The sequence below is a fragment of the Streptopelia decaocto genome (genome assembly GCF_964273445.1).
Source record: "Streptopelia decaocto genome assembly, chromosome: 1".
Lineage (NCBI taxonomy): Eukaryota > Metazoa > Chordata > Aves > Columbiformes > Columbidae > Streptopelia > Streptopelia decaocto.
In genome coordinates, this window is record NC_138663.1 from 58,174,109 (window position 1) to 58,188,106 (window position 13,998).

The 13,998-nt window shown below is 40.1% G+C and overlaps 1 protein-coding gene across 2 annotated transcripts in view; it reads left to right on the forward strand.

Annotated features, from left to right (window-relative positions):
* Positions 1-13,998, forward strand: part of LARGE1 (LARGE xylosyl- and glucuronyltransferase 1) — a 286,929-nt gene that overhangs the window by 170,376 nt on the left and 102,555 nt on the right. For both annotated transcript variants that reach the window (XR_014184896.1, XM_082061421.1), the window contains exon 7: positions 7,399-7,570. Coding sequence is in view for 1 of the 2 variants with exons in the window: in XM_082061421.1 (XP_081917547.1) it covers positions 7,399-7,570 (172 nt within the window). In the remaining variant the exon portion in view is untranslated. The remainder of the gene's footprint in view (positions 1-7,398; positions 7,571-13,998) is intronic.

Below are 13,998 nucleotides of genomic sequence, written 5' to 3' on the forward strand. Positions count from 1 at the left end.
GAATTCATTAAAGTCACCAGCACTTCTGTGATGGGTAAAAACAACAGCAGCAAAGGCCAGCAGAAAGAGAAAAATAATTTTAGCAAAAGTGTATAAATTCCCATCTCCTGACAGTTGTTTTTCGGTGTGAATTGTTATTAATTTTTAAATACTCAGGCATCAGAAATTCTGAATCTAGAAAAGTTACCCAGCTTTGCTGGATTTCTGGTTTCCTTGACAACCATTCATATAAATAGTAAGGACCTATTATGGAGGGAATATCAGTATAATCAAAATGTATTAATAACTTAGGAAAAAAATTAAATTCAAGGTTGAAGTTACAAGTTATCCAGCAAACATGAACAGGAGAGTCTGGTTTTGATTAAACAAATCTCTTCTGTTAATGTTTGCTGGATACCTGACAAGGATGGACCAAAGGCAGTGATTTTCCGAAGCTGAGATGCAAGGAGACTCCTTTTGACACTCCTCTGAGGAGTGTCTTACAAGTGTCATTCATCTTCCTCCTCCAAGGCCCTTTGGTCACTTAGAATTGGTCTGTCTGTTTCACTTTTGATTCTTTTTTTTAATTATTATGTTTAAAAAATAAATATAGTATGCTGAATACACACATGAATGTTACCCACATTTAATTTTAACCTGTTATTCTTTTCCTTTCTCAATGATGTGGTTAATCCAATCTCAGCAACAAGGTGTTGATATCATTCTCCTGGAAGCAAGAGAGTGAGAAAGGGGATCAGCCAGATGTCCCTGCGAAGAGTTTAAATATTGTGAGATATAGTCAGTGTGAAATGGGAAAATATTTCCTGAAACTAACCCCGACCTGTGCTAGTGCTGCTGGAATTGTGACTCAGTTTTCATGAATGTGAGAAGAGATATGGCAAAAATTCACAGCAGGATGAAGGTCTCCCTGTGTTAAATTGAAAAACAGTGATGAGTAAAACCGTGCATCAAGAAAAGTTCCTGTCCTGTGCCAGCAATACGATATTGTTTGTTTCCTCTCTCTTTATGCTTTGTATTGCAAAAAACCCCAACTTAGTAATATGATGATCGCTAAAATGGTGACAGTATTTTCCTCGAGTTTCAAAACAACATGAAAGCCCCAGTTCCATGAGCTTTGTTGTAAATAAAGGTCACATGATTTAAAAAAAAAAAAAATAAAAATCCTGCTACTTCTAGCATTCATAGAAACAGCAAAGCACTAAACAAGTAGTGAAAAAGCTGTGAAAACAACTTATCAGCTGTGTCTAGGAAGTTATTTATACAGTCTAAGGAAACAGCAATTTTTGAAGTTAGCTGAATTTCCAGGGCTGTTTTCCCATGCCTGAGCCATTTGTAAGGGCTGCCTGCAGACAGCAGCTGCCAAAGAATTTGGGTGGTCTTCCTCCACAGAGACCCCTCCAGCTGTAAGTTCTTGCACCATGGAGATTGCACTGGTTTTCAGATCAGAGTCAGATACAATTCAGAACAATTCATATATGATTCGTGTAGGCCTACGACACTCTTCATGGTTGTGCTGTGGCCTGGATGTCTTTTTTTTTTTAAAGAACCTGAAGTTAGTTTACCAGCTGACTGATGAGGGGCCTGGAGCATCTTTCTTATGAAGAGAGACTGAGGAAGCTGGGTCTCTTCAGCCTGGAGAAGAAAAGGCTGAGATCTCATCAGTGTTTATAAATATCTTAAGGGTGGGTGTCAAGAGGATGGGACCAGACTCCTTTCAGTGGTGCCCAACAACAGGGTGATGGGCAACAGGCACAGACTGAAGCACAGGAGGTTCTATCTGAATATGAGGAGAAACTTCTTTACTTTGATGGTGCCAGAGCCCTGGAACAAGCTGCCCAGAGAGGCTGTGGAGTCTCCTTCTCTGGAGACATTCAAAACCCGCCTGGACACATTCCTGTATGATCTGCTCTGGTTCAACCTGCTTTAGCAGGTGGGTTGGACTGGATGATCTCCAGAGGCCCCTTCCAACTCCAGCCACTCTGTGATTCTGTGATATAAGCTTCAGGGAGATGGTGCCTATGTTGAAATTGGTGAGAGCAAGCAGATGCTAAATACTTTAGGAAATCCAGGTTTCCGTCAGGTCATTCATTACAGAGCCTAGTTCACATCTCTCTTTATTTCAATCAGCATATTCTAGATTTCAGATTTTTTTTTGCAGCAAAACCTGTCGGGAAAGCTCTGGGAAAGCAGAATTACCTACATTCAAATTTCCACAGCTTTTTTTCTGACTCTTCCTATTTGCTACTTGCTGTTTCCCCACCACAGTGAATCCGCAGCCATTAAGTCCGCGTGGTGGTGGGATTTAGGTCTATTTGATCCTGTTTATTAGCCCACCTCTGACAGGGGTGCGTTCAAGTGGCACGTTCTGCCTCCGGGCTGTTCCTCAGCCTGGAGCATCAACCCATCCAGTCTGACCCTCAGGCTCTTGCAAGGTACTGGCTTTAGTGCTATTTTGTGAAGTCAGCTGGGCAGAAAGGGTGTCTTTTATTCAGAGTGGGGATAAGGATATTATGTCATAGCTGAGGATTATTTTGATTGATTTTTTTTTTCCAAGCACATCTAGGATGAGGCAGTGAATGTAGTGAGAAAATCAATAGAGTATTGAAGGTTGCATTTTTCCAGTGTAAAGTGTTTAAGGACATGCTGCTAGGGAAAATGCTTCATCAGCCAAACTTTCCTCATCTTATCATGCTGAATAGGAAGCAGTTTTGGCAGCTCAGAGGGTGCTACAGTGCTATTTATTCTGTGGGACAGTGAAGAATTCTGTTAAACGAATGGAAAAAATATTATTTAACAGACAAGAGGGTCTGACAGGAAACTCATGAAGTTTAACAAGGAGCAGTACAAAGTCTTGCACCTGGGAAATACCAGTATATACGGGGGGCCACAGAGCTGGAAAGCAGCTTGGCAGAAAAGGACCTAGAGGTCCTGGTGGACACAAGGCTGAACATGGAACAGCGATGTGCCCTTGCAGCAAAGAGGGCCAATCGTAGCTTTGGCTGCATTTGGAAAGCATGCCAAGGGAGGTGATCCTTCCTCTCTACTCAGCACTAGTGAGGCCACACCTGGAGTGCTGGGTCCAGTTCTGGGCTCCTCAATACATGAGAGACATGGACACACTGGAGAGAGTCCAGTGAAGTCCACTAAGATGATTAAGGGACTGGAGCACCTCACATATGAGGAAAGACTGAGAGAGCTGGGGCTCAGCCTGGAGAAGAGAAGGCTCAGGAGGATCTCATCAATGTATATAAATACCTGAAGGGAGGGTGCAAAGAAGCAGAGCCAGGCTCTTCTCAAAGGTACCCAGTGACAGGGCAAGGGGCAGTGAGCACAAACTGAAACACAGGAGGTTTCCTCTGAACATCAGGAAACACTTTCTACTGTGAGGGTGACTGGACACTGGCCCAGGTTGCCCAGGGAGACAGGAGAGTCTCTGTCCTTGGAGATATTCAAAAGCTACCTGGACATAGTCCTGGGAAACCCGCTCTAGGTGGCCCTGCTTGAGCAGGAGGGATTGGACCAAGTGACCTCCAGAGGTCCCTTCCAGCCTCAACCATTCTGTGATGCTGTATGGACTGAAATCTGTTCCTCAGGAAAAGTCAGGAGAGATTTTCTTCCGGTAGGGAGGTAGTCAGGTTTGCTTAACTGGGGAAAGGCTGCATTTGGAGGTGAAATGCAGTCTCAGGTTTATATAGCTGTCTAGCAAAAACTCTTGAGTACTTTGTTTAATGTTAATATCATATACACCCTCCCGATCCAAGAAGCACAAAAAGCCAGGTTGTTAGGTTGTCTGTCAACGTCAGTACTTGAGGGAAGATGGTAAGTAATGACAGAAACATATACAGTCCTACAGAATCCTAGTTTGGCTTTCCTGTGCTTCTATGCTGGCTACTGTTTTTATGCTCCAGTCTGTGTAAATATAAAACAGCACCAAGGTAAGACAGCAAATACATTATCTCTCTTCTTGTGCTTCACCTTACCACTCTGTTTATCATAATTTTGTTAATGCAGCAGAGAAGGGCGAGTGCAGCAAAATCATATTTGCAAACAAAGTATCTTAGCCTGTAAGACTGATGACCATTAAGAGCACAAGATTTAAATAGAAATGTACTAATAATTGAATTAAATTAATTGGGCTTTTAGCAAATAGGAAACTGTACCTCATCCTGGCATGTAACTTCAAAATGCATTTTTCTCCTCGCTCAACTAGAGCACCTGCCCTGTTCTGTTCCACAATTAGGCTTATGACTGGCACCAATCCCTGCGCGCTACTTCCCACATCCATCTTTCTAAGAGCTTTGTTTCACTTTCCTGTTTTACTAACTCTGTTTTTTCTGTTCCTACTGTACCTTCTAGGAATATTTGTTCTTTTAAGGCAACTCTGATCTAGCTTTTAAAGTAAATGACTGACAAGCATTCCATATATGGGCCATCTTAGCTATGCTAGAGAAAAAAATGGATGAAAACTTAGAGAAAATATTTAGACTATATTTAGATAAGTGGTTAAATGTTATCAGTTGTATCAAGGTGGACAGCTTGGAGGTTGCAGAATTTTGCAAGAGTTTGTGCTTAGGCCATCTTAATTATCTCAGACTGACACTTCTTAACTACTAAGCACCTATTCAACTGTAGTGTTCTTGTGTTTCTTTTAGTAAGACCATAGGTAATACCCAGAGAGAGTGAGCCTTCGCAGTGCTGGTGTGTAGCGTAAGGAGTTTTCCTTGACAAAGAATTTGGAATGGTTATATTATTCATGAATAGCAGAGTAGCAAAGAAATTATGCTGGGTACTCATTAGGACCCCTGTTTATGTCTTAGTCAGCCCTGCATCAGAGAAGAGAAAACTGCAGATACATTGAACTGAATGGCAGTTCAGATTTCAACATACACTCAAATCAAACAGGTGCTAGCCAGCTGCAATGAACCATTTGGAATAGGGATGGCTCCTTTCCTTTTCAAAAGTGATTCCTTCAGACAGCAGGCTTCAGGATGGCGGGCTCTTGGCTCCTGTGTGCCAGGCAAGGATCTCTTCCCTACAGTGGTGTTACACGTTGGGAATCTCGAGAGCAAAGAAAGTAATTGCTCCTTGGAGGTTATTCTTACTTTTCCAGCCAGCTTTTACCTTCCCTGCTTGTCTCGGGCTATCCATGTGACATCTGAGACCCTGCCTTATTAGGCTCATTTACATAAGCATATTAGGAGCAGAATTGCATTTGCACTAATTAAATGAAGGACATGCCATCCCAAATTAATAACATCGGGATGGGTAATAATAAAAGCAAACTCGAGTCTGTAAAATTACTGTAACTCTTTCAGAATGTCACTATGACGAGAGAGCTGATCTCCATGGCTGGTCTAGCACAAAGATGTCCAGTGGCAGATTGCGATACATATGCAGAGTTTGAGGAGGTGGAGTAAATACTGCCTTGCTGACACCTTGATGTGATGCTCCATTCCTAGGGCCATCATGTGGAAGAGCTAGGACCACAAGTAACTAGAGTTTTGAGGGTATGGATTTGAAATTATTCCTGTTGCACACATAGAAGAAATTTCTGGGGAACATCGAGGTTCATTTTTGTATAACTAGAGACTTAATATTGTCATATATGTGGGAGACAGAAGCTAAATTTCTCTTCTAAGGACCATACAAATGAGAGAGAAAGCAAGAAAGAAAAAATGAAATAAGCATGATGGCTCTGTAGACTCATAAATAAAACCATGCTCCCTGCTACTTCACTCTCTAAGTGCTTTCATAGTGATTTGTACCAGAGTCCTAGCATTCCTTGCTTGTGCTACTTCTGGCATTCTAGAGTGCAAGTCCTATAGAGAGCATGAGTAAATAATACATAAATGCGTGTAGGTGACAATGTCAGCCAGTGGCCACATACAAATTATATGTACAGACAAGAGAACACACAAATAGATACCTTAAAAAAAAAAAAATCTTCACACTTCAATTTGCACTTGCTCTTTTGGGGTTGTTTTAAGATATCATACTTTTCCTACCTTTCCTCTTAAAAGTTGCATGCTGTTTTAAAGGGAAAAGAGCAGGTCAGCTTACATTGGCAGAGGCCTTGTTACTTTATATTCAAAAATAAAAGCACTGTAAATAGCTCTTATTAGCCTTTTTTCAACACTTCTTCCAACACCCAAATGAAGTTTAAGAACCCTTTCTATTACAGGAAGGTTTTCTTGAAGGATTTTGGTGTAAATGAGCTCCTCTGTGCAAAAGCTGTTTCACATAATAAACTTTAGAATGACAGTGAATATACAAGGCAGTTAAACAGCAAAATAAATCTTCTCCATTTTATGAATGTGCTTGGTTTCTGCCTACTTTCTCCAAAGTATAACGTGCCAGGACAAATCCTAAAATCTGCCTCAGGTCCCCTGTAGACAAAATACTAATTGACGTTAATGGGAGCATGACTCAGGGGAAGACTTAAAATCTGAGAGTTGTACTACATGCTCTTTAAAACATTAAACGAGGAGATTCAGAGAGTGTAGTAGGAACTTTTCAAAAACTTCTATATCCCACTTTCAGCAGTGACTTCTAAGATTTGAGAATTTGAGTTGCACAGAAAGAAGAAGAAACATAGCTCATGGAATATCCTAGTGCCAGTAGTACAATGAAATATTGAGTTTCTTTTCCCAGCTTATTGTAGAAGCTGTAGAAATGTTCTGTTTAGCTCTTACTGAAGAAATGTAAATGTTTGGGTTTGCCTCTTCAATACATAACAAACAAAAAGTGTGGTTAAAAATGTTCTCTCACTTTCTCCACATTTGAGCATGTCTCTGTGTTGTCACTAGTTCTATAGGTAAAGATGTGAGGCTTAAGGAAAATCGAAGTTTTTAAGAATCAATTTTTTTTGCAATTTTCTGGCACTTTTTTCCAAATGACTGGCCCTTTGAAATTCTAACCTCCAAATCTGTAAAAAATAACAGGAAAAAAAGTTATGTTTGTTACTTCTCCTTCAGAGTCAGAAAGTTCTGGGAGTGGCAAACAAAGATGTTTTTGTTTCATTTGAAAATAAAAGCAATATATGATACACCTGAAGTTTTGTTTTAAAAATATATTTCAATTTTGTCGGAATATGTGGATATCTCAGAACAGATTGTGCCAGGTTGGAAAGGCTCAACTGATTTTAATTATATTGTGAAAAGCTGTTGCTTCAAATAACTTTTTTTTCCAAGCTTTCAGAAACTTCAGCATATTTCAGAGCTTCTGATGTTAATTGAAAAGTAGGGGTTGAGATTAACATTTCCACCTGGCATTTTATGGTGTAGTATTGCTGATACTCCGAGATCTTCCAGTGTTACAGGAAACTGGTGTCAGGAAGCGTTTCTCCCTCTAATTAAGATTCTTTTTTCTTCCTCTTTCCCACTTCCCATTTCCTGTCAGTCGGAAGTGTCTTGGATCCCCAACAAACACTACTCTGGGATTTACGGGCTGATGAAGTTGGTTCTGACTAAGACTCTACCTTCCAATCTTGAGCGAGTCATTGTTCTCGACACAGACATAACATTTGCCACTGACATTGCTGAGCTATGGGCCGTCTTTCACAAGTTCAAAGGTATTCTAATGACTTTTTTACTGTCTTTATTTGTGGGGGAGGGAGAATAGTAATGCAAACAGTCCAATGGGGGTAAAAGGGCTATCTGAGTTTTGTTAAATGTTTTCACTCTTTCGATCTTTGGTATTTCAATATAATTGTTCTGTTTGTGAGCTCTTTCCTCAACAATGTTCCTTATAGAATGATTGGCATTTATTATCTGTGTAGTTTGTTTTATTCGTCTAATTATTTGTAACAGGTGAGAGCTTGACAATATGTTAGATGATAGAGAATTATGAGGATGCTGCAGCGAGCTACCATTCAAGCACCTGTTGGTGGTCAATACTTGGAAGAACTTGTTTTATATTACTTTTTATTAATAAAACCTAATTATTACTTGCAGCATGATTCCTCCATGTTACCAGTGGAAATGAATGAAGTTAGGATCATACTTGGATGGTGGAGGAGGATGAAGGGGGCAGATTTAGACAACTGAATAGAAATAAATTACTGCTTGCTCTTCTTAATTAGTAGATCAAAGGGTCTGGATTGGAAGTATCCACCTAAAGGACTTTTCTCTACCTATACCCATTTTCCACAGTTCCTTGAAAAACTCCTTGATAATTTGACCGGAAAAGGATGCTTTCGATGTAACTGTATAAGGAGATGATCACAAAAAAGTTCCCCACTACCCAGTCACAAACCAGAGCACTTTCCTGGCTAACACACTGCTAAAACCATTTAGTTCTCCCAGGCTCACTGTTGCCTGCTTTTGATTTCAGAGTCAGAGACGTGCCCGGTTGTTCTTTCTTACCCTCAGAATATGTACTGGAGTGCTGGTAAGTGCAGAGGCATTCCAGTATCCTGGTTTGAAGATTTACAGCCCCATAAAAGTGTAGCCTTGATGCATATCATCAGCTCTCTTAAAATCACCTCAAGCAAAGTCAACCTAAGCAAATGGGACCATTTATTTACAGAAGCGAAAATAAACCGCTCTGTTAGAAAGGTGACAGAAAAAAGAGCACATTTACTGTACTTAGCCCGTACTGAAATCCACAAAGCCTCTTTGCTTTTCCCAGTACTCAGCTGATGGGCAGGAGCTGTTATCTTCAGCTCTGCAGTCAAGGAGTGTGTTCTAGTGTTTGCTTCTCCGTGTATTTTTTTCCTTTCCCTTACAGAACCATAGACCCATAGAACAGTTTGGGTTGGAAGGACCTTCAAAGGTCATCTGGTCCAAACCCCTGCAACCAGATCAGGTTGCTCAAAGCCCCGTCCAGCCCGGCCTTGGATGTCTCCAGGGATGGGGCATCTACCACCTCTCTGGGCAACCTGCGCCAGTGCTTCACCACCCTCATTGTAAAAAATTTCTTCCTCATGTCTAGCCCTTCTCTGGACATATTGATGTCTTCAGCAGACCAGAAGCAATCACTTTTATACTTAACTGAGCTATTCACAAACTTGCTTCATTAAGGAATATAAAGTTTTTTCCTTCTCTTCAGGTGCTGTTCAGACCTCTCTTCACCAAGCCTTTCCCTACACTGAACCTTGAGTTTTGTATAAACATATACATTGACAACCATAGTTTACAGAAATGTATGCATGGGGAGTAAGGCTGTGCTATTGTACTGGCTCACTGCATGCTATTGTCCCATGAATAGTAACATTTTACTGAATATGGTGTATTAGCATAATGTAGCAGGTACAGAAATGTGTATAAACTGAAGTTGGGCATAGAGCACTGTATGGTCAAAGACAGCAAAATCTGAATTGAGACAATGAGGGGGATCATCTCCTTGCTTATATTTTGTGTCATAGTTTCAGTGAAGGTCCCTTGCTTTTTACTGGGGAAAGAAATCAAGCATAAAGACTGCTTACAAAGAAAGGGATATGGAGCAGAGTCAGGCCTAAGATTGAAAAAAATACAAATAGAAAATGCAGAAACGTGGAGAAGGATAATTACTGGAAGTCAAAAAGTGGGTTTAAGTCAATCTCCATAGATTCAGGCAAGCTTGTTCAACTGATTAGAGCTATGTAAAGCTCTCACTTACACATGGAGACAGAATTCCTGTGCTGTGTCAGCCCTCATAACATTTGTATCACAACTCCCAAATGTATGATTTTGTAAATGGTCCAATCTGTCTTTTTAATTCCAGCTGACCACCCGCTTCTCCACAAGTTTTTAATCCTGGCAATAAACTGGTCAGTGTCTACATCTGGGCATCTCCCAGATGGTCATGCACAAAGAAAGAATTAATGGGATAATTCCATAGTCCCAGGAGTTGATCAGGGTGGGAGAGGACTTTAGGAAGGCACATATGCCCGAAACACTGAGCCTAAATGTTGGGAAGGAGGGAGAAATGAAAGTGTCTGAGCGCAAGCTTGTGTCCCAGCCTGTATCATAGGGTGCAGTCCTGTTAGGCAAAGACTCAGTGGACATGAATCATCCTGGAAAGCAGGGGCAAGTAAACTGGAGAGATACTGTTGCTCTTTACTGCTTTGTAAAAGTTTGGTTTAAATCATATGGTCAATTTGTCCTCAGTGTCTTTTTATTTCTCTACCAGCATTACAAAAGATTCAAATGATGTCTCATATCATTAGCCCCAAATATTCCTCTAAATGATCTGTTTTTAAACTAATATTTTGATCTCGTCCTTGTTTCTCCCTCAGAAGCTTCAAGCAAATTTGTGAAGTTTTCTAGTGTGCTTTTTGAAATATTACTTAAACAGAAGAGAAATAGAACTTCCATGAAGAGAAGTTCTGCTCTCCAAAGGAACCTGACACTACACCCAACCCCAGCTTGGAGGACAACTTTAGAACCAGAGGCTCTCTTTCTAGAATTGTAGGAGTAGTGAATATAAACCTGCTTGCACCAGGATGTTGTCTGAGCATATAGAAGAATTTTTCACATCAGTGCAGGAAAGGCAAGAGCTTCCTTCTGTGGGCTGCTGCAGGGCAGCCGATAAGATGGTCCAGCACAGCCTCTTGCAATTTACAGCCACACAGATCAAGAGAGAAGGTCTGTGATTCTTTCTGTGCCCAGGAAGACTTTTCTTCCAAGCAAAAATAGTGACAAAGAGACACCAGTAGCTCAGATTCCTTTTTTTTCTAGGGCACCAGACTTGGAAGACACTCAGATTCAGGATTGTCTTGCAACATAACCAGGTCCAATTTCCTGTATAGAAAGGCCCATAGCATGTTTTAAATAGCACCTGCCATACCCAGTATCCTTGTTCTGCAAAGGTTCTTCTTCCTGTCGTCTTAAGAGTTGCTGAAAAGATCAGACACTTGCATAGTAACTTAATATTTTAGGTGGTGAAGCTCCTATTACATTCACTCTGTAGATGGAAAAAAGGGAGTAGGATTCCTTTGTAAGTTATTGCTCTTCTGCCCTTTTCTGATAAGCTCTTTGCATACGCCCTTAAAATAAATGATCCAACTATTCTGTGACTGAGTGCAGAAATTAGGGCTGTATATACGTGATTTTATTTGAAAATCTCTTCTTTGAAGTAGTGACCTTAGGCTTTGGGAGAAATTCACCCCTCTCTTCGGTAGCCTGAAACAGGGTCTCTCAAGCAATGTAACATTTAAAAATTTCTATGAGCAGTTACTATGGGTTGTATAATTATTATTCCTTTTATATGCAAGCTTCAATCTCTATGCATAAATATGTCTTTGGGAACTAGTAACTTAAATTTCAGGAGCCAGATCCAGCTTTTCAGCTGGGATTTGGACATTTCTGCTTTAGCCTCATTCTCTCTTGCTCTCCCAAAGATAAGCAGTCTGTTTCTCTAGGACAGATAGATACCTCCAAAATACTGACTTCAGAGGTGTGAGACTGCAGCCAGTCTGGTGAAGATAACCTGTCAGGCATGTTTTCTTTGACGTAGTTGACACTGATTATGTTTTCTATTCATCTTTCACTGGATTTCGACAGTTCTAAACTTGAGAAAGCATCTAGCCTAAGGGCAGAAGAGTGGGACTGTAGATCATATGCGTTCTTAGATGAAGTGCTGCAAAGTGTTTCAGACAGCAAGGATTAGTGTAACCAATATGCTTTTATTGCAGAAATTGTGTGAATTCTTCTGAGAAAAGAGTCAGTCCAAAGCTATGCTCTCTGCCATCTATCTTAAAGTTCTTTTAAAGGCCACATCGGCTAATTGTTTTATTATTCTTCTCACCCAAACTCTTGGTACTGAAATGTGGGTTCTTTTTTCCAAGCTTCTGATTTTTGACTTCAGCTGTATGTTAAATGTGGATTCTCAAGAGCTTTCATTGTAAACGGTATTGTGAATTTATTTGGGACCTGACTGTAACAGTCACCACAATTATCTGTGTTAACAGGTTGCAGTTCCAGTCAGGATCACAGCCTCTTTGTGCACATATAAATAGCAAGAGACCGTCTTTGTGCTTCACCTGCTGTCAGGTGACAATTCTTGTGTCTGCCTGGTTCCTTTGGGCCATTGCTATGTATGAGTCACAGCTGAGACCCACAAATGAGGCCTGAATAATCCCTGTAGAGATCAGTGTTGAGGGACTCTGTGTTAAATTCAATGGCACATTAAGGGCATTATGGTATTTTTAAGTACATGTGGGAGCTCAGATGTTATATTGAACTGTGATATCCTATTATTACATTTCAGTCTCACGATCTGGATAGCTGATATGACACACATTTTAAGTGCTTTTAAACAACAGAGACTGGATAGAACATAACTAGCGTATTTCAAATAACTACTTGTAGATTAAGTCATCCAGAGAATATAAACTACAATTTGTGTTCATCTGTGCAAGTAAGTCTTCTCTGGAAAGCTGATGAAGGCAGTAAGGTGGAATCACCTACCTCCATTAACCAAGCATCCAAGAAGGAGAAATAGCAAGCTTGATAGGAAGACTGAGATGATTCCCATATTCATACTTTGCATGAATAAATACACATTATGGAAGCTGTTTGCTTTGTGTCAGAAGATCAAACAATGATAAAAATCCATACTGACATCAAAAATACCAGAAAAGGTCAACAGTGATTTTGGTGCAGGATCAAGTGCCCACAGCTGAAAAGGGATTGGCATATAGTCAATCCCAAACTTTAAATTTGCAAACACTCAGTATGTGGGTGATTTGGCATATTGCTCTGCAGAATGCCTGAGGTAACGATGTAGGTTCATGCTATTTTTGCAGCTTCTTCAGGAAAAAGAGCAAATAAAAAAAACAAAAATCACAACCATCACAAAATTCAACATCTCATGTAGGTGGTTTAGTAATGATATTCCTACAAGAACTATTATGCATAAGGTTGTAATATGAAATGCATGGATAACTTTTTTATTTGTGTGTGAATTTAGTGTGCCAGAAAGTGAGTGCTGATGGCAATGGTGAGAGTCAGGCAGAGTCAGCAGGTGCTGTATAAATTTTCCTGAATTTGACTCTATCAGTGAAGCCTCCTTTTAATAAACTATACCTGTCATAGACCTAGGCTCTTCTGCAAAGATTGCACTTTTTATAGGTGTACCCTCATTGTAGTGATGTAGAATATTCAGTTGTTGCCAAGATTAAAAATTAAAATTCATTGTCACCTACGGCTGAAGCCAGGATTTGAGCCACAGAATTCATTCTGGGCAGGTTCTGTAGTCCAGTCTGCCAGTTTACACTGAGTAAATCATTAAAGCTTCCATGGATCATTTTGAGACAGGATCTCTGCGGGCTGTAGCGCTGTTTGTGTTAAATCCTGCAGAGATCTTTCTGTTCCTTCTGGTCAGTACAATAGGTTTTCTTTTCTTACTAATCAAGAGGAAAGCATTAGCAACGTGCACCTCAGTGTGTGTAAAAATCCATGGTATGAGTCAGTCCTTTTATGAAGGAAACAGGATCACATTGTAGCAGAGTGCAATAATAAAATTGTCAGGAAGCTATTAAAATAGCTTAAATTTTTCTGAATTTTTATAGGTGTCTAAAAAGGCCGAATGGCACTTGTCTTTGCTCATAAAAGGAACATCTGTTAGTTTCTGAAAGATTTGTGTAAGTGTTTAATGGTGAGACTACAGTACATAGCTCATCCTAGGGTTGTTCCACAAATGAAATACATTTTATCTTTAAAAAGGTCCCTGTGGAGACTCTATCTGCTTAAGATTTTCTATTCCTGATTGTTATATCGTGGTGTTTTCTTCTTTTCTGCTGCAGAAGCTTTGAAGCTTCACTGATAAAAAATCCTATTTGTTAGCTACAGCTGATAGAAATGTTGGGGTTTGTCATGCTCCTCTGTCTTAGGACGCTGTTGTAATCATCTGTGTGTGAAACTACAGGAGTGAACACTGATTTATCTTGGTGAAGAGCTGAAGAAAGTAAGGATTTAGGATATTCATAAAAAAGACAAGTTTCTAACTGTGACTGGAGGTTAATTTGGCTGATTTTAATTAGGAGAGGATCAAGCAAAAAGACGTGACTTACTGATT